The following is a 20,274-nucleotide window of genomic DNA, read 5'->3' as shown; positions in this document are numbered from 1 at the left end:
GCGTGTGTGTGTGTGTGTGTTTGTGTTTGTGTTTGTGTTTGTGTTTGTGTGTGTGTGTGTGTGTGTGTTTGTGTTTGTGTTTGTGTGTGCGTGCGTGCGTGTGTGTGTGGGGTTTCAGGGGTGTAAAGTAGATCTTGCACAGCATGAGCTGCTCGTTATCCTGTTACACACTGCAGACAGTGGTGGCAAGTTCAGTGAGTCCCTGTAGCTTCAATTTGTAACTTTCCACCTGTAGGTGAAAAAAACAGGCTGTTTATGTTATGTTTTGCTCATTTTAAATTCTCAAATCAAGAGTCAGCTGCATTCATTTTCTGTTGTGAAATCTAGTAGTTGAGTCAGTTCAGTCAGGTTGACCTCCTCAGTTCAATGTTAAGTTGAATTTGAAAAGTCGGTTGTCAGTTTGAAGAGGTATACTCCACGCAGACGCTCTCAACATGATATGTAGAGAGAGCTCTGACAGGGTTTTAAGCAAATGAAGGAAATGAAACTGAGAAGAAATTTCTACTCATAATTGGCTGATGACGAAATATGTTAACTGCGATAAATTTGAGGGCACCTGCATCAGTTTTTATCAAACGGAAAAAATATATTCATACTTCCCCTTGACATGTTGTGTTTAAACGGTTGGTTACGTGTGTTTACCATCTGGTTACCTCATTTTTTCCTTTATTTTTGCTTCATCCTGCAGCAACGGCCCAGTTTCTTCACAATGATCATTAAAGTTTCATCTTATCTTAACACTTCTCTTTGAGCCAACACGGAGAGCTCTGTTAAATATTCACTCAGCTGCTTGAGATGAGACGTGTTGGTGTTTTTCAGGCTTTACTCAGGTTCCTCTGCAGGGGAAATTAGGTAACCGTTTTGATAAAGCCTCTGAAAGAGATGATTTTAAAATCAGATTACAGGCACCTTGGTAAATTGCCTCACTCTTTATAAAACCTTGATGCAGGAACCCAGTCTGAATCAGAGGTTGTGACTGTAATCTTCGCAGTATATGACACTAATAAATGTCTGTGTATGTGCACTGATCTGTCTCTTCAGGATCCATTAGTATTGTTCTGCTTGGGTCAGAAATGTCTCAGAGGGTATAGATTGTGAGCTAAAGTCCTCATCCTGTTAGCTCAGTCTCCGCTTTTTTTTGGGTATCTGTGTCCAGTAATGATGAAGTGTAAAGTGTTTTAACACCTCAGCCACTGAAAAGATGGAGCGGGAGACGGTGGGGGCGGCGGAAAGGACACGAGTCTGTCAGCAATTTGAATTCTGGAGTCCTGTGATCAGAGCTATGTTGCTATGAAACAAGGGCTGCACCGTGATTAAACTGTCTTCTATTCTTTCTTAATTGTTGGGGTAATTTGCATGCGCTGTTTTTAAGTCCTCCTGTGTCTTGGTAGTGAGGCTGGTTCTTGTGTATATGCGCAGTGGTAAATTAAAGCTGATTGTGTTTGCATACACATCCAGCTGTTCATATATGATTAGACATGTTCACATCTGCGGTGATGCAGTAAACACAAATCAGCGCAGGCTGGTCAGGCTGAAATAGTGTTGTAAGAATCTGTTGGGGTTTTTTTTTACTGTCACTGCCTCGTGCACTGGTTACAATTTTAGACTGCAGCAGATGTTTTCGAGCAGCTGATTTATTGCATAGCTGCAACAACAGGTGAACAAGCACTGTAGCAAATATGGGGACTGTAATATGACTACTTAGAGGTTAGTGGGTCAGCAGTCACTACTGCATAGTGTGTGTCTGTGTCAGTATTTTATTTATTCTTTATGTTTGTGAGTAAATATTTATTTCCTGTTGTGGAACAAAATGACGAAAAAATTAAAATGTTTTGCCTACACATTGATTATATACCTACCCCCACCCATGTCTTCCCACCACCTGGTTTCTGCCATGGACAGGAATAAAACTGAGTGGGGTGTAATGTATGGTGTTTCTCTGTTTATGATCCACAAAGCTTTATTTGCACTGCTGTATGTGACTGCATCTTTCAGTAAAAGATTTCAGGCAGTTGATCACTCAAGTTGCACAATGTCATGAAAGTATGTAAGTCATTTTCTTGTGCAAAGATTGTGATGCAACAGTCATCTCTGCACTTAAAGTTTTTAGGTGGTTAAGCCTCCATTAGTAATTTGTCTTTCATTGAACTCTTTGTGATCATGAAGTTGTAGCAAATACCTGTTTGTGTGGTCATACGTTTTTCTGCCAATTCCACAGTTCTCACAGATCCTTAAAAAGTGTTAGGCATTAAATTAAATTTATTTAAAAATAAGGCCTTAATTAGCATTAAAATGTCTGAAATCAATCTTTTAAAAGTTTTGAAAACAATGAGACATAAAATGAATGATGTTATGAATCTTTTAAATAATTTATTGAATGCCTCTCACATTAACGTCACATATATCAGCAGAGAAGGGGAAAGTTTTCAGTTTTTGTTGTTTTGTTTTTTTTTACATTTTAAATAGATCGACTGACTTTTTAAATGGATCAAAAGGTTCATGCTTTATTTTGCAGTAAACATTTGGGTAAAATTGTCCTTAATCCTGAGTGATATATTTTGGTTCATGTTTTTTTCATTACTTGTCTTTGTAAAATTAATCTTCATTTTAATTCTCATTGGTATTTAAATGTCTAAAAAATCTACCTTGCCTTAAGCTGTAGGAACCCTGAATTCAGACAAAACTTGGATATTCAACCACAGAAGTCCTGAACAGAGGAACACTCCCACATCATGTGTTGATAGTGCCCCAGTAAATTAAGGTGGCACGTTATCGGCCTGACTCTGTACCTATTTCATGTGAAACCTGGCCGCAAGTATGGTATACACTCTAGTGAAACATAAAATATGCTGTAAAAATACATGTTAAAAATGACAAAATGACTGGCAGCAATGGCTGCCTAACAAAATCAGTAAAACAAAAGTAAAATATTGCAATTTAAACAAAGTGCAAAGATAGAAATAAATTGTAATTTTTATTAAAGGTTTTGCAGAAAAACACATACATTTTACAGATTTTTCCTTAATTATTATGATCAGACACCCTCATTAGAGTCAATAAGTTATTTGACATATTTTCCCTGTATCATTATGATAAGACACCTTCAACAAAATGGTGAAATGCCTGTTAGGAACGGCTGCCAAACAAAAACTGTAAAACAATTTTAGTCAAATTGTGTAGGCTAATATATGGGCATATATGATGTGATTAAGCTGGTGGTTCTCCCACTATTTGCCATCCTGCATCATGAATTTTCATTTTTTAATTTCTTTGCTTTTAACATATAAAATATGTTCTCTTCTAATCGAGAGGATAGAGCATTGTTTTTTGAGTACCTCCAGAGATTGCCTTGTATACAATATAGCTTTGTACTGTAGATTGGCTCTCAAAAATGCATAGAATACAAACTGTATTAATGAAGTGGATCATCCATAGAAAGATTATTACAGGTTTACCCTGAATGAATGAAGCTACAATCGGGAATTGGCCTTGGTGGAATCAATAGGACTTAATTATGAATGCAGAGGCTGAACTCCTTTAAAGGAATATTTGATCCACAAAATGCCAACTTGTGTATCACTTACTCAGCCTGAAAAAAAAAACAAAACACAACTTCAAACTCTTGTTTTCTTGCATGCCTCAATGGTGAACAAAGAATCCAAAAACGCAAATGTTCTTGATGAATCAAAGTGATAGGAGGCTGCTACAACAGCAGAACTATATCAAAACATACATTCCCAAACTCTGACACAACTTGTGCAGTATAATCCAAGTTTCATTAATCCAGTTGTATCCACAGTACTTCCCAAACACAATCGCTAAAATTTAACTATTCCAAACACATAGACAGTCTCACCCAGGGACGAATGGTGCTCTGGGCAAGCTCATGCATTTAACTCTGCTCAGTGGGATTGACAAGCAGAGTTCAATGCACCATTCTCATGTGTGGAAATGTTTTAAATTGTAAGGTTTTAGCAAAATGCATGCGTTTGGGAAGTCCTTAGCATACAAATGGACAAATGAGACTTAATTTGTGTTGTGTGAGAGTTTGTAAGTAGAGTTTTAGTTAAGGTTCTACTGTTGTTAAATGCAGTCCCCTTAATGTCAGACTAACATTTTTTCTGTTTTTGGATACTTTGTTCACCGTGCGAAAAAACTTTCTTATTTTCCTCATGTATTCACCGTAATGTGGGAGACTTAATTGATATACAGAAAGTCATTTTGTGGGTGAAGTATTCTTTTATCATTTCTTGGCTGAAGGAGACAAACATTTTTTTCAAAACCAGTCTCAGTCAGATGGACCTAAGAACCATGCTGAGAGACTATATATCAGCACTGATTACCAGTATGACCTCCAACACGGCTAGAAAATTAATGAAAGCTGTTTTGTCCTTACAGGTGATCATTAACAGTACCATCACACCTAACATGACTTTCACCAAGACATCGCAGAAGTTTGGCCAGTGGGCGGACAGCAGGGCCAACACTGTGTTTGGACTGGGCTTTGCTTCAGAGCAGCACCTAGCCAAGGTGAGAGAAAACATTTCTGCAGCACCGCATGAAATCAAAAAAGCATCCAGTCCAGATGTGACTATTTATGCAATAGTCACTAAAACTGGAGTGTGATGGTGCACAATCTGTTATTAATTGAACATCAGATGGAAAAATGAAGCAATCTGAAAGGATTTAAAGGTATATCTGGTTTTTAAATCCTCACTATCATGAGATAATTGGCTCCATGATCTTCCAAAACATTTTAAGATGAGCCACACTGTGTATGACATTTAAGCTTGTATTACCTCTAATCGTCTGCTCTCTCACGTTTCCCTCATATTTCCAGTTTGCGGAGAAGTTCCAGGAGGTAAAAGAAGCCGCCAAGCTGGCAAGGGACAAATCTCAAGACAAGGCGGAGACAATGAGCAATCACTCTGAGGTAAATTATATCTCTCTGCTGTCTGAAATTCTGACTCAGTAACACCTCTGCTTTCCAATTGTTTCCCCTACAATCACTGTTCACTGTCCACAAAGAAAAAAGTATCAAAATTGCATAGAAAATAAATCATGAAAACATTTTAATTTTGCTTGCTTTTCTTTTGTTTTTAAAGATGATTATATTCGAACAAAATAGCCATTTCTTCCCTAAAGAAATACACATGAAAAAGACACACCCACGGCCCTAGTATGGTAGAAATTTCACCCTTGTTCACAATTGGAAAAATAGAAAACAAAGAAATGCCTTCAAGTAAGCTATGATGTGGAGATATCTCGTTCAGCAAGCCTTGGTCATAATGTTCTTTAATGATATGAGCATGTCAGTGGCAAAAACAATCATAGGGATTACATTTCAGCCTGTTTCACTGCTTCAGCTACAGCTTTCTCTTTCAATACTGGACAAACTTTTAAAAAAAAATGTTCTCCATTCGCCACTTAATACTACAACATGGAAAATAGGGTCGGGGTTCATAAATGCCAAAGTTCCCCTTCAAGTACTACCTCACTTTTAGAATAAACCTCTTCTCGTTTAAGATTTCTTATATCTTTTCTATTGATAAAAGGATTTTCCTATCTGCTTTTATGTGTGCTGATAAAAGGACTTGCCCTCTCATATATGCTTTTAAAGTCCCATATGTTAGTGTGGATAAAGGAATAAGTATGTTTCCATAAATAAATCAATATGACCATTTAGATAAATATATCAATATGACCATTCATAAGTCTAAAAAATGTGGTGATGGTGGTTGTGTAATTTCCATCTCCAAAATGGTCTTTGGTGGATTCTCTTTGGAATTTATGGCCACATAATAGGAGCATGCAGTAACTCTGGAGATTATACTTTGTGGTATTAGTAACACGTTAATTCTATAGCAGGAGCCATGGATGTTTGAGAAGAAGGAAAAGTGCATTACATTTGGAATAAAAAGACACCAAATATCTCATATCCCCAAGTTGCTTATGCCCATTGACTCACAATGCTTTTTCAATGATTAGAGCCCAGTTTACAGGTATGCAGATATTTTAAAAATAGATGTTTTCCTCTTTGTTTAATAAAAATCTGTCCACACCACCTTGATTTTACAAAATATCCCCGTCCAACTAAGAACACAAAACCAACCCTAAATGCTTGCCACTGTTAGCTGTTTCCCACATTTTCCCCTTATCACAAAGGTAGTAAAGCGTACAATGTTATACCTATTTTACTTGGTTTGGTTTCATCTCCATGTATTTCTGTTAAATATAACAATGAAGGAGCTCTCTCAAACAAACAAGTGATGTTCTGGACATGCTTAAGTTCATTCCTCATCGACAACAATCCAACTCTGAAGAGTGTCCCATCATCTGCTGCTTCGACTGGTCATGATCTAAAACTGTTGTTTTTTTTGTTTGCTTTTTCTGTCGAAGGATGTTGCAGTGGAGCAACTACATGTTGCGCAGCAGATGCCTCCATTACCTGTATAGTGGTGCAGCAATACTGACTTTAAGTGCAAAGAAGTCATTAGACCAAGCAGTGCTGACAAATTGTCACTAAGCTGCTAGTCCACCAGTATTGTTTCTAGTGTATGCTCATAAGACAAAGCAACCATGGGCATGCATGAATTGAGATTATGTCATTTTTCCCATAATTGATGCATTTCACATGTCAGCATATGGATAAATGAGAACCAGACTTTTAGAAAATCTGCAAAAAAAGAAAGCGTTAAAAACATCTCAGTTTCGGTGACCTAAAAGTCTTTGAGTGTGGACGAGACCCCATAATGTAGTGGAAAATAACTATTTACAGAAATAGCTGTATACATGTAGAGAGGGCCTAAAGTGGACTAAGTTGCTACTGCTGCCACATATTTAAAGAAAGCATGGTGGCTGTGTTATACATTTAGTTCACTTTCCTTAATCAAACACCAACAGGTACAGATTCTGTTTCGAAATAGCTTCTGACGTAGTCGAGTATTCAGACGGTTAAGTTTAAATATTTATGGGAACACAGGCCTTTGAAGCTTGTGTTGAATATTATATTACAGCACAACAGAAATCAACAGTGTGAATCATTATGAAAGAAAGGTCAAAGGTTATCCTAAGCTACCACGGTTATTAAGATGACAAGGAAGCCTGTGAGAGTAATAAAACAATAAAAGTTTATCAGTTCATACAAATGACCTCGAACTGATAATTTGGTCAGCAAGTAAACAACATAACAGTAAACAGCATTGACTGGAGGTGGATCCAGTAGTCTGGCCTGCTCTCTGCCTACACTGACTCCAGATGGCAGAAATCATACTCCAGTCTGAGACACACAAAGCTGTTGGGCCATATGACATGATAAATGCTGGCATCAGTTTTTCACTCTCCCCTCCGCTGTCATAGCTGACGTGTCCGGGGTGTTTACAGTGTTTCACCAAAAGCAGCCCAGAGCCCTTTATCACAGTCATAGCAGGATTTATGAGACACATTTATAGATTGTTACCCATCAGACCTTTAGAGAGCTGCAGGTAGACTGAATCAAAACCTGCCCAGAACCATGACACGTCTCCCTCTGTGCCCTACCAGGAGTCTGGACGTGAGACACCCTCAACCACCCAGGCGTCCAGCATTAATGGGACAGATGATGAGAAAATCTCTCACGTTGGTCCGGAGGCTGCTGTGCTGAAGACAGAGAATGAGCGTCTCAAGAGTGCAGTAGAACAAAGGTAAGGTTTGCATTAATGGAAACCTTTAATTTGCTTGTAATGTGTTTCCCCCCTTTCATGACAAAATCATACACAACATCATCTTACAATACAGATAAAACTCCCTTCAACACGCATTATATCATTTTAACTCACAGCAGCTCCTGATCATGTTCACACTGTTTTTTGCGTCTTCTAATTGTCTCTGCACCAAAGTGTGCTCAAATGTCCTCCCTCTTCATTTTATTGCTGCTAGGATGATATCATGTCCTCCAAGGGCTCAGAAATCATCTGATTTAATCTAAAGAGTGACGCTGCTCTACTCTACCTTTTGGTTATATGGCCTTTATAATCCAGATGCTTAGTCTATAAATCGGTAATTGCATGAAACACCAGATGTGGTTCCAGATGGGATTAAAATGACCCAAGGGTATCTGAGTCTACAAAAACCACAGTGAGTAAATTTAGCCAGAATTAGTAACAAAAAACACTCACATGTTTTATCCAGATGGAATGAAAGGCCTGAGGTAAAAAAAAAAGGGACCAATTAGCAGATATTCCCTGGCAATACTTCAGACCTCACACACACAAGAAAATAGAAATTAGACATCTGCATGAGCAGTGTGTATAATGCCTGATTTCAGTTTTTCATTTTCCTAGAAAGTAACTAAATTTTTTAATTGTGAATTCTTAAGAAGGTTCATGGACAGGAAATGTAATTTGGTATTAATTATATAGTCTTTTAGTCAATACACAGCATGTAAATTTTTCATTTGTCAACAGTGAAGTATAAAATTCAATAACTATGGAGTTTCCAATGCTAAATGACAAATATATATATTTAACTGGTCAGTTGATATCTGATATGCTGTATGTCCTTATGCACATCCTGTATTTTCACTAATATGGGACCAAATTACTTACTATATGATATAATTATTTTGCACATGAATTAGCTTCTGTTTCAAAATAACTTCTGTTTCTGGTCTGGTCAGTTTAGTTGCATCTAAACAAAGAGTTTCTTATCTACTTTTATTTACTATGATGTGGTGGTCTATTATGAGTGATATCATATAACACTTCTTCCTCTAAACTTTAAGAGGAGGTGCATTGTTGCCAAAAATCCTCCTTTCTTCTTTGACAGCGACTATTCTTGTTTTTTTACCTAAAAAATATTTATGTTGGTTTACTTTGACCAGATCAATTCAAAAAATTCCTCTGAACAATTAACTAAACTCAAGTGACAATCCCTTATAATTAGTACCAAATTAGGAAGTTTCTTCCAGAAAACATCAGAAAATTATTATTATACATTTTTAATCTGTAGAATTGAGCTTTATCAAGGTGAGTTTAAAATGGCGATTCTAAACATTTGTTTCAACCCTGTGCATCAAGTTTTCATGTGTCATTAACCCTTTAGAACCTGGATCAATAATAATATTATATTTTAAATTGTCTTACATTAAAAAACAGTATCATAAAAATATTAAATCTTTTTTTTTTTTTTCATTTTCAACAATTTTTAGGTAATTTTCTTGTTTGTTTTTTACTTTTTGTTTTGCTTATTATCAGGTCCATTTTTTTGTAAGCTTTTACCATTTTTTTTTGTGCTAATATTTGGGCCATGTCTTGTTAAGTTGCGTGTTGCCCTCTTATTTTTTTTGAAAGAAATCAAACTGGGTTGTTATTGTTAAAGGCAGTTTGGTCCAGCATTGCTCCCTGTCTTTGTTGGCCCTTTTTCATGCCTTCAAAAGGCTTTGGGATTTTGTTCTGTGGAAATGTGTCACAGCAGTGAAACAGCCGAAGACTGCAGAATGCTGCGATGCAAGTCTGTCCGCATTTGATGGAGAGCAGCAAACTTCAAACCAGTCATGCATAAGAAAGGGAACAGCGATGCATACTAAATATACATCACAACCTCTCCAACTTTATTGATAAGACAGAAACACACACACTGTGGTTTGAAAAGATAACAAACTGTACATTCGTACGTACCAGGGCTACAGCTCATTAGACCTGAGAGACTTTTCCAGCTTATTTCTTTTTTTTTCCATCATCTAAATATCTTTTGGCAGTGTGATGTACATCACAGCTAATTAAATAGTCATGACGAGAAGGATTTTGTAGCATTATGTGCCATGTCAGTGGGCACAGGCCTCAGGCTTTTCAGCACTAACCTGTCAAAAATTGTCCTCCGTCAATAACTGAATCTCTCTCTCTGTCTCTCTCTCTCCCTCTCTCTTTCTCTCTCTGTCTCTCTCTCTCTCTGTCTGTCTCTCTCTCTCTCTCCCTCTCTGTCTGTCTGTCTTTCTCTCTCTCTCTCTGTCTCTCTCTGTCTGTCTCTCTGTCTCTCTCTCTGTCTTTCTCTCTCTCGCTGTCTCTCTCCCTCTCTCTCTCTGTCTGTCTGTCTCTCGCTCTCTCTCTCTGTCTGTCTGTCTGTCTGTCTGTCTCTCGCTCTCTCTCTCTGTCTGTCTGTTTGTCTGTCTCTCGCTCTCTCTCTGTCTCTCTCTCTCCTGTCTGACAGCAACACCAACGCCAAGAAGTGGGAAACCGAGCTGCAGACTTTAAGAGAAAATAATGCCAGGCTGGTGGACGCACTGCAGGAGTCCTCCGCCAATGTCGAGAGCTGGAAGAAACAACTTAGTGCCTGCAAGGAAGAGAGTGACACACTCAGGGAAAAGGTAATACAGTCAGGGAAGTCAAATAATGAAAACAAACCCATCAATCCTGCTGGCAGAAAATGTGACAGGTTAGAAAAACTTTTGCCTGTTTTGTAAAAGAAACAAAATTACAAACTCTCACTAAATGAGCAGAATCTCTACGCTAGTTAGATTAATATGTTACTTAAAATCTGTATAGTGGAGTGAGTGAATCCCTCAAAAAGTTCTTCACTATGAACGCGTCAAGTATTGCACATTTTGGTAGCTTTTGTTCTCCCTGCACCAGAGTCTCACTATTAATAGAATTATTTTAGTTTCATAATCAATGTGGACTGTTACTGCAGCTGGGCTGCTGTTGCAGTGATACTCTGTTTGCAAGTTTTTTTATCTAATAGCTTGTCAGTTTTCAATACAATTATCACTAATAAGATACAGCATCACTATTTAGGATTCCACAAACACAAACTAGCAAATATGATGGGTAAATAAAAGGGAAATGTGCTCGATGAAGCTGTTGTTTTTTTGTATTGTGTCCTGTCTTTTTGTTGTTGCGTGATGTCTTGTGTGGTGTGATGTGTTTGTATGTTACTGTGAAGCAAGCAGCACTGTGTCCAAGACAAATTTCCCTTCAGGGACAAATGAAGTATAATCATCGTCTAATCATCTAAAAAAAACAGTCCTCATTGATTTACTTTTAACAATGAAAACTTGTTATTTTTCATAAATCCTTGTGCAGATTGCAGAACTTGAAGCTCAGTGTAATGAAGCCAATCAGGAGAAGCAGAAAAACGCCCAACTGTCTGTGCGAGTGCAGGAGCTGGAGACTGAGCTGCAGGACAAAGAGCAGGTGAGACCTCTGCAGTATTTTTTTTTCTTAAAAAAACAGGGCCACTGTTAAGAGTTTGGATGTCTGTAAGTTCGTAAAACAATGCTTTTTTGAAGGAGGGTTTTTTTTTTTTATGATTCACTTGGGTCCCCTTCATTCTTTCTTCATCATATAAATCACTGTTTTTAATACAGTTTTTAACACCCCTCCCATCTCTTGAAGTTCCAGATCTACGCCGTCTTCCTCATTCCAACCTTTTAGTACATCTCTTCACTGTACACCAGCTCTTCTCTTCTTGCTCTTACTCAGTACCACTCTTCTCCCTCAGGAGGTGATTATACCTCAGCAGGAAATGATAGGTTTTGTTTTGGGATCTTGGGTTTTTGTATGGATCCGTCTTGTTATTTTCGCCTACCCAGCTAAACCCAGACCTGTCTACTGCCCAGTGTTTTTCTCTCAATTTCCTTTCAAATTATTTTCTGCGCTGCTTGTTTTCTTTTTTCAGCAATTTACTTGATATTTGTTCTTTTTTGGTACAGTTGGGCTCCACTGTGAAAGTAGTCCGACTGGGGGAATGTGAATTCATCCACTGACTTTGTCTGTACTCAGAGCAGCAGGGAATTTTGGCACAAATGCCATTAGCTGCATCGCCTTATGTCTACTGCATCAGTCATTCATAATCCAAACTAGCTGACCGTCAGCTCAGCAGAGCCTAATGGTGCTATTATTTCTAATGAGGATGAGCCCTGCGCAGCCACACAGTCTTTTGACCTTTGCTCATCACTAGTTAAATGCTGTTTCTGTCTGCAGACAAATGATTTAGGCTGACTTTTGGCTATCGCCTTTCCCCGTAGTGGCCGTGTCTCCCCATCAACGTCATGACAGGGAGACCCAATCAGCTGCATGTGAGGCAGAGGGAAAGATTAACAAAACAAGTTCAGAAGTCAGTTTATATTTCTGCTCCAACAGCAATATTTCTCTCTGTTCATAGTTGCCTTTAAAGCTACAGTTGATAACTTTTATAAAATAACTTAATTTGCTGGAACTGTCACTACATCCTCACAATTGTACACAACAGACGGAAAGTGGGGAAGCCATTGTCCTCCTCCTCCTCCTCATGTCAATCGCTGCATGTGAACTGCAGCCAAAGTGTCAAACTAGGTAGGACTGATAAATACAAAACAAGATTTTGTTATGCATTGCCTGTTTCCCTCCTCAAATGTTTCAGAAACATATTTTATTGTGCTGTTTATTTGTAAAATAAGAAAGTTTGTGATCTGGTTGCCACGTTCGATACAGGTAAGCAAAAAGGAAGCATCCCCACTGGCCAGGTCACAAACTCTTTCATTTTATAGCTAAACAGTACATAGAAATATGTTTTTGAAAATATTTGAGGCGATGCATAGGCAATACAGTAACAGAATCTTGATTCATTTTTGATCAGTCTTGAGTAGTTGAAGGAAAACAACCAATCAGAGCTGAGAAATCTGTAACGCAGCTGTCAGCCCCGCTAAATTCTAGCAAACACCATTTTAAGCAGTGGGAAGAGGAGGAGGAGAAACATGACTTTTTTCACACACTGTCTCTTATAATGCTCTGTGACAGTTTCAGCACATGACAAGAAGTTACTTTCATAGAAGTTACCAACTGTAACTTTTAAGTATGTAGTGGGTATCTGGCTATGTCCTTGTAGCTGTTTTCAAGTTTGAGCCCTAAAAAGTGACAAATAGACAAACTGCACAGCAAGTCAGTCTCTGTATATTCTCTATTAGTCTCTATATATGATGGTCGAGTCAATCAAATTTTATAAAATACTGAGAGTAAAGAGTCTGGCATAATTTCCCAAAGCCAAAGATGACATCTTCATCAGGGCTTCAACTTTTATTTTCATTATCTGTTCATCTGCAGAAGATTTCATTTATTAATTGTGTTGTATATAAAATGCAAAAAGTGAAAAAGCTATTTTTTTTGGTTTAAGTTTCTTTGAGCTAAAGTTGATGTCAATAAATGTCTGTCTTGTCTTAATTTGTGAGACCAGCGCAACAGTTGCTAAAAATGTGCAATAATGGAAAGACAAGGAAAGACAGCATATTCACATTTGAGAACCTTGATGCATCACAACTGAAATCTTTGCTCGAAAAATTACATGAAAGGTTCTATTATTGAGTTGCAGATCTATTTTCTGTCAATGGACTATTCTTTGAAGCACTAGTCTTTATGTTGCTTCTCATTCCTTAAATATGTCGTTGATTCATTTTTATGTTGATTGTCAAATCACGTAATTAACTGATTGTTTAGTCTGAATGAAACAGTGTTTCAAAACAAAGACACCCATGGCTCTGCTTCATAAACAGCCCTATAAATTCCCTGAGGTAAACAGCCTGTCTGGGATATTCTAGTTTAGCACCTGGCTGCCTGAGTATTAATAGAACATATAAGTCTTTCCTTGGAGAGCAGTATATCTTACACAACAACAGGAAGGAAGCAGTTCAAAGAGCTGGAGCTGATTTTGAAATATTATAAGCAAAGAACTGTGTCCTTCGGGGGCTTCAGCGTCTCTACAGCGCTGTGTATCAGCCATGATGCTCCTCGCAGTGACCGTGGAGCCTGCAGAAGGAAGTGTCATTGTTTGCAGAGCACTGGCACAGCAGACGGCCCACAGAGGCTCATCTGCAGAGTGACTCAACCCCCCCACCCCCTCCCAGAAAGGCACACGCTTAACTCCTCCAATTAAAAACGTGCTTATGAATTATTAAGCATTCACTATGGTGTTGACCCCAGCGCTGGCCAGACACGAACCAACAGAACAAACCTGCTGCAGGTATGTGTGTGTGTGTGTGTGTGTGTGTGTGTGTGTGTGTGTGTGTGTGTGAGTGTGTGTGTCTGCGTGCGTGCGTGCGTGCGTTTGTGTGTGTGTCTCAGAGCAGCAGAGGTGTGAAACTTTCAGAATGATAATAGATATTGAAGTGGAAAACAAACATGTAAGCACAAGGCAGACACAGAATCAAGGCTTTAGTATTCATAATCTGATTTTATTTCTCAACCCTTTTGCGTTGTTTTTCATTGTCCCTTAGCTGCTTTGTTTTGCCACCATATTTGTTTGGTGCAGCCTGAAATGTGTCTGTAGCACCGAGTATTGAAAAGTTGGTGCATGATTCATACTCTTTTTTTTTTTTTTTTTTTTAACTTTAAATAACAAAGTTAACTTTGTATTTTAACAAGACAAAGTTCTTGTTCTTGTCACCTTTTCCAATTTGTTGAAACATTTCTTTAACATTTGATAAGTTTGGCTTCTTCTGTTTAATGACCTGTGATGTTCCTAAAGGAACAGTTTGTAAGATTTGGGGGATTTAGTGGTGTCTAGCAATGAGGGTTTTAAATTGCATCCAGCTAAAACTTCTCCTTGCTGAAATTCCTTCAGTGTTCATTGTTCAGGATGTTTTTACCGGGAGCTAAATTATCCACAGAGGCTGCTTCTCCAAAACAAACAGACCAGGAGTTTGTAACCTCTAAAATACTGAATAAAGCACTTTCATGTTACAAAACAGTGTTTCTCCTAATCTGTTTGGCACATTACAGACGAGCTCATCCAGCACCTGTGTCTGTGTCCACTGTTTTTCTGAACCAGATGTTCAGGAGGTTTTTACAGGGAGACAAATAATTTATAGAGGTCTCCTGCACCCCAAAACAAAGGGACACAGTGTCACAAGTGGTCAAAACACTGAATAAAGCAGTTTCATGAATTTAAAAAAAAAAAATCTTTGTTTTTGTGATACTATCACAGTCGAGGGGCTCATAACTACAGTGGTCTACTGTATGGCAGTGAAAAATAGTGATCTCCGTAGACAAGGGCCCACTCCCTTTGTAGATATAAATGGGTCACTCTAAAGTAATGAAAACACAATGTTTCTTATTTTCAGGTGATTATATACTAAAGAAAAGACACCAATTCTATTCCATTTTTGCCAATATAGCCCTTAAATTCTACACACTGGACCTTTAACAGATCAATATAGAAAGAATCAATTTTGGGGCGCCTGGCGGCTCAGTGGATAGAGCGGGCGCCCCATGTACAGAGGCTGTGTCCTCGCTGCAGCAGCTGTGGGTTCAATTCTGGCCTCGGCCTTTTGCTGCATGTCACCCCCTCTCTCTCCCCCTTTCATGCTACACTGTCCTGTCGAATAAAGGCATTAGAAAGCCCAAAAAATAATCTTTATTAAAAAAGAAGAAGAAGAATCAACTTTTGATTAACTGTTTTTTGTTTCTGTATTTCCCAGGAACTGGAGAATTTGAGGAAGCAGGCAGAGATAATCCCTCAGCTCATGGCAGAGTGCGAGAGCATCACCACTAAACTGCAGGTATGTTCAAATCACTCAGGAATCCCACAAACCCCCACAGTTCTCTCAGGTGTGATTTACAGCGGAGTGTAAAAGCTCGAGCTCACAGCACACGTGATAACCAGTGTCAGTCACGGCGAGGTAACACACAGGCTCTGAGGCGAAAGCAGTGCTCTCAGACGGAGGTAAAGAATGAGAGCTCCCATTCACCACTCTGCCTGAGGGCTGGTGACACAACATTCCTGTCACGTGTCTCACTAACGCACATTGTGGTTACTGTGTCTATTAATAAATGTCCATCCCCAGTACATCACTGAGTGGAACATTACCTCTTCGAAAAGGTTTCCTCTTTGAAACAGAGATACTACATCTCTGTCATGGCTTATTAGCTTCCTCACGTTGCAGATTCAATCTGTTTTGCCGACTACAAAAAACAGCTGAAGTTGTTTGAAAGCTTTAAATTCCGTAGGGGTGTGTGTGTGTGTGTGAGTTTTTGGGTATGAGAATCAACTGTTGTCAGAAACCCTACAGATTCCCACCCATCACCTCCTGTCTTGTTGTAACAAAGAGCACCTGTTCCTCAAGTCTGGTGCCTCATTGAGTAATATCAAACTTTCTGTAAAACCAGAAGTGCCAGGCGGAGAATGACTGTATGCCCCGATAGCGCCAAGTCTGACATGAGCTGCATTGATAGTGACGCTCATGTCGCCTTCGTTCTGACTGACTCAGAGCTGGAGTTTATCATCCAAGCTGTCATGCATGTGCTGCCTCTCAAGCCGGGGCAGGGAGGAGAATAAAACCAACAGCGGCATGCCTGAAGTTCTTGTGCTTCACAAAGCTCGACCGCCTGGTTTTGTTTCTGCAACAGCCAACTGGATGAATGACAGTGACAACAGAACGGCTGCAGTGGGAGTTTATCTAACCAGATACCCAAACTGAGGAGCAGCACAGACAATGGGATTTCTCAAATACCTCCCTCTATCCACAAGACCCAACAGGAAAACTCAGCCGCACTTCATTCAGATAAAAATTAATGGGGGAATTAAAACTGTTATTTATTTATTTATTTTTTTTTGCTGTCACTTCTTTTTAAATAATGAATCAACTTGCTTTCACCTCTGTGCTTTTGGTCCTGGCTCCTCTCTATTTAAAGATGACACCCCGCGTGGAGATCAGGTTTCAGGTGTCAGCTGGAAGATACAGTCATGCAGGCGCAACACCCATTTAGCACTCCTATTTTAAACCCCTCCCTTCAATGGTATCTTTGGCATTAATGTGTCACTCGTGTCGCCTGCTAGTCTGAAAGACTCGCCATACCCCCCGATCCTCTTCCAATCCAAATTAACTTTCCTAAATGTAAAGCTTGGTTTTCTGTCTGGATGATAAATAGGGATTTTTTTCTGTCTCACAGCATTTTGGCAAAGGTTCCCCAGAACTCAGTGTAAAGGAGTGAAATGCTGAAGGGCCAGTTTTACAGCTTATATCTCATTTCTGACAGTAGCTGTGAGAGTCTCTGTCTTTGGTTTGGCACCTCTGCCAAGATGAAAACAAAACAACATACCTGCACTGCTACATCAAATCCTCTGACATTCCTCTTTGAGGTTCAGTGTGTAGGATTTAGGAGGATATATTGGAAAATCACCTAATAAGTGTGTTTTTGTGTCTTTAATGTAGAATCACCTGAAAATAAGAGTAGTGTTTTCATTACCTTAGACTGAGCTGCTAATATCTTCATAGGAAGGGGGTCCTTGTTTATAGAGATCACCATGTTTCTACAGTAGCCCAGAACAGACAAACCCAACACTGACTCTAGATGAGGCCATTTGCCTTTTCATGTCAGCCGCCATAATTTGAAGCCTCTCTCCAATGACATTGGAAAACCTTTTTTTATGTAAAATTGCTTTATTAAGTGTTTTTATCAGTTCATATTCAACTGTCCAACGCTCCTGAAAGCTGTAGCCCTCGCTCTCGACTGTCTGCTCGTTTCTGCTACCTTGCAGGAAATATCTGGTGTAAGGTCACCATTAATTTGCTTATTTACTGTCTGTTTATGAAAACACGTTAGTTTCGCCTACGCAGTTCTTACTTGGTTCATGTTTACGAACTGTATGATTGTCCTGCCATTGTGAAAATAAATGCAGTGATTTTGCTTGATTAACCAAAATTTTGTCAATCATATAATAGGCCATATTTAGTGCAGAGTCCTGTTTACAATCTGTCTGAGGGCCACAATTGGCCCCCGGTCCTGACTTTGGACATGACCACTTTAAGATGTTAATTTGATTTCCCTGCATCCAGGATCTGCTGTAATGTAACCCATGTTTTCTTTTTCCTAATATCTGTCCACAGACTGCTGAGACGAAGAACAAGGACCTGGAGGGGCGGATAGAGGGTCTTCAGCTGGACATAGACGACAGTCAGCAGAAGCAGCTCCACATGAAGGGGGAGCTGAAGAAGTTCATGGATATGCTAGATGGAAAGATAGACGAGCTGCACGAGTTCAGGCAGGGGCTCTCCAAGCTAGGTGTTGATAACTGAGTGAGGTGGCACTGAGCTGAAAGGGTCAAAAGTCAGGTACGAAGGATTCACTACAGTATGTCTTCAGGGCAGAAACTATGTGGCACCTACTCCCCCAAAGTGATGTCCACTCAGACTCTATCAGCTTTGGCTTCTAATAAACACTACCATGTGAGAAAGAGATGTTTTGGGAGAGGGAGAGAGAGACTGGCAGGAGAGGGCCAGCGTGCTCCACCAAATGGCTCTGTGTTGTGCGCTGGCATTCAGAAACTAAATCAAGAGTCACACTTTGAGCTTACTTATCCGTTTCTGTGGGGGGAAACGGCTTTAAAAAGCTGGTGGTGGGTTCTTAGATTCTGTCTTTTTTTCTGAAGGCTGCAGCACTTCTTCGCAGGCAGTCTGAACTTAGAGTAGGAGAGGGGACTTAAAAGGGCTAAGACGAATAACACACAAACACAATGCTGTTTAGCATCACTCAAGTAATAATTGGTGTTAATCCTTGTGGCCCCCTCAGAGAATTAGAGATGAAATCTTTCTACAGACTGTCCTCGCTGTTGCCTCTTGTCTATCTCAGGTGTGTTAGAAGACAGTTTGTACTCATTAGATTATATGCACATACAAGACAAACGGCCGTGACACAAAGTGCCTCCAGGTGAGACTAAATCTACCTGGCAAGGAGAACTGGCCAAGTGATGACCATCACCATAATAATAACTTGATTTTTTTTTTGTGAGAAAACCTGATGAAAAAACATCTTTGCTAATAACATAAGAGAAGAAGGAAGGTGATCCCATTGTGAGGATGTAACTGGATTTTGATGTGGTGATAAACTCAAAGGACTAAACAGGTGTTTGCACAAAAACTAGTCTGAGGAGGGACCCCAGCAGGAAGTCATCAACTCTCTCTGTAAACACTCGTTTTGATTATATTTGCATTAAGAAGGAAAGCGCTCTTGTCCTTTAGAAACATCAGTAACAATAATAATAGGAACCCCATTTTCCCATGAGTGTACTGTAGTGTTCAGAGGACTTTGTGTGTGCAATAGTATTGTCGTCCACACGTAGAACAAAGACATCTCCGAGGCTGTTGATGTGCTTCCGACACACAGTTTTTGTTATGGTGGTGGTTATTTTTGGGTGAGGGGACTTGGTGCTGCTCGATGGGTGAATAATGTGAAAGTGTACTTCACTGAAAACATTTAGATGGCATGGGCCTTTTCACTTCAAACCCTGTCAGATTCTTTTGTTTTACATATTTATTTATTTTGGTGCCTCTCTGCAACTCGTGTTTCTAGAACATACCAAGTAAATCAACCTAATGTCTCTAATAGATGTACAATAATATATAAAATATACCAAACTGTCATGAGGTTTTATAATCAAGGCTTTTTTGCAAGATGGTGTCGCAGCTGCTTTTTTGGGGAAGTCCATCTTGAAACATTTGAAATCAAAGGCATATGTTGTAGTGGCATATTTACTGGGTGATACTATAATGTTATATTTTTTCATCACTGTTTTGATTGATGAAGGGACATATTTGCTTCTTTCTCTGTTTAAACTTTACTGTTAATACATCACCTGAACCTGGAACACAAAGTATGATCCTTCCTTTTGAACCAATGCCTCTTGTGCACTTTTGTGACTCCTGTTCAATATTGTACAATAGAACTGACAATTGTTAAAATTTAGTTTAATTACAACGCCTGAGTTCAGTGTCTTCTTTTCAGCTCGAGCAATCAGTTACTTTTTGGTGAGAGCTCAACAAATACCCTTTTCCACAAGCATGAAACTGGTTTAATTTTGAACTTTTCAGAGCAGAGGTGGAACCAAGTCATTGCCTTTGCACTTAAGTCCCTAGTCAAGACTTGCAAGTCCTAAATTTTAAATTTGAGGCCTAAACAAGTCATAATGAGCTCTTCAACAAATGTAATTGCAGGTCACAAACATAGTAATAATTATTAAATTTACAAAAATTGTTAATGCTTTCTAAAATTTGGACTTAACTGTTCAATCATATTTGTTCAAAGCTGTTGCATCTCTGTCTGAAGTTTTGGAACCACATGTTATGCATACTGCCATTCGTTTTTTGTTTAACCACCTCGTTTTTATATGTGAGATTAATTTCTATTTTTTTTTCTCAGCTGGTTCTCATGTGGTGCTAAAGTGGTGAAAAAGGGGTAAGAGAGGAGAGGGGAGGTTTCCCTAATCTCCACTTAGTTGTAAATCAGTGTTGTGGGTTCTGTGTGGGAAACTAAGATAGTGTTAAAGCTTACA

General features: G+C 39.0%; 1 protein-coding gene across 1 annotated transcript in view; it reads left to right on the top strand.

Moving 5' to 3' along the window:
- homer2 (homer scaffold protein 2) overlaps positions 1-19,700 on the top strand; it is a 45,089-nt gene extending 25,389 nt beyond the window's left edge. The window contains exons 3-9 of the mRNA XM_042492357.1: positions 4,399-4,530; positions 4,841-4,933; positions 7,543-7,682; positions 10,186-10,342; positions 11,058-11,168; positions 15,425-15,505; positions 17,834-19,700. Of these exons, the coding sequence (XP_042348291.1) occupies positions 4,399-4,530; positions 4,841-4,933; positions 7,543-7,682; positions 10,186-10,342; positions 11,058-11,168; positions 15,425-15,505; positions 17,834-18,022 (903 nt within the window). The 3' untranslated portion in view covers positions 18,023-19,700. The remainder of the gene's footprint in view (positions 1-4,398; positions 4,531-4,840; positions 4,934-7,542; positions 7,683-10,185; positions 10,343-11,057; positions 11,169-15,424; positions 15,506-17,833) is intronic.
- The last annotated feature ends 574 nt before the right edge of the window (positions 19,701-20,274 follow it).

This window comes from Plectropomus leopardus, chromosome 1 (genome assembly GCF_008729295.1).
Source record: "Plectropomus leopardus isolate mb chromosome 1, YSFRI_Pleo_2.0, whole genome shotgun sequence".
Classification (NCBI taxonomy): Eukaryota; Metazoa; Chordata; class Actinopteri; order Perciformes; family Serranidae; genus Plectropomus; species Plectropomus leopardus.
The sequence above is the reverse complement of the archived record's forward strand: the minus strand, read 5'-3'. Positions and strand labels throughout refer to the sequence as shown.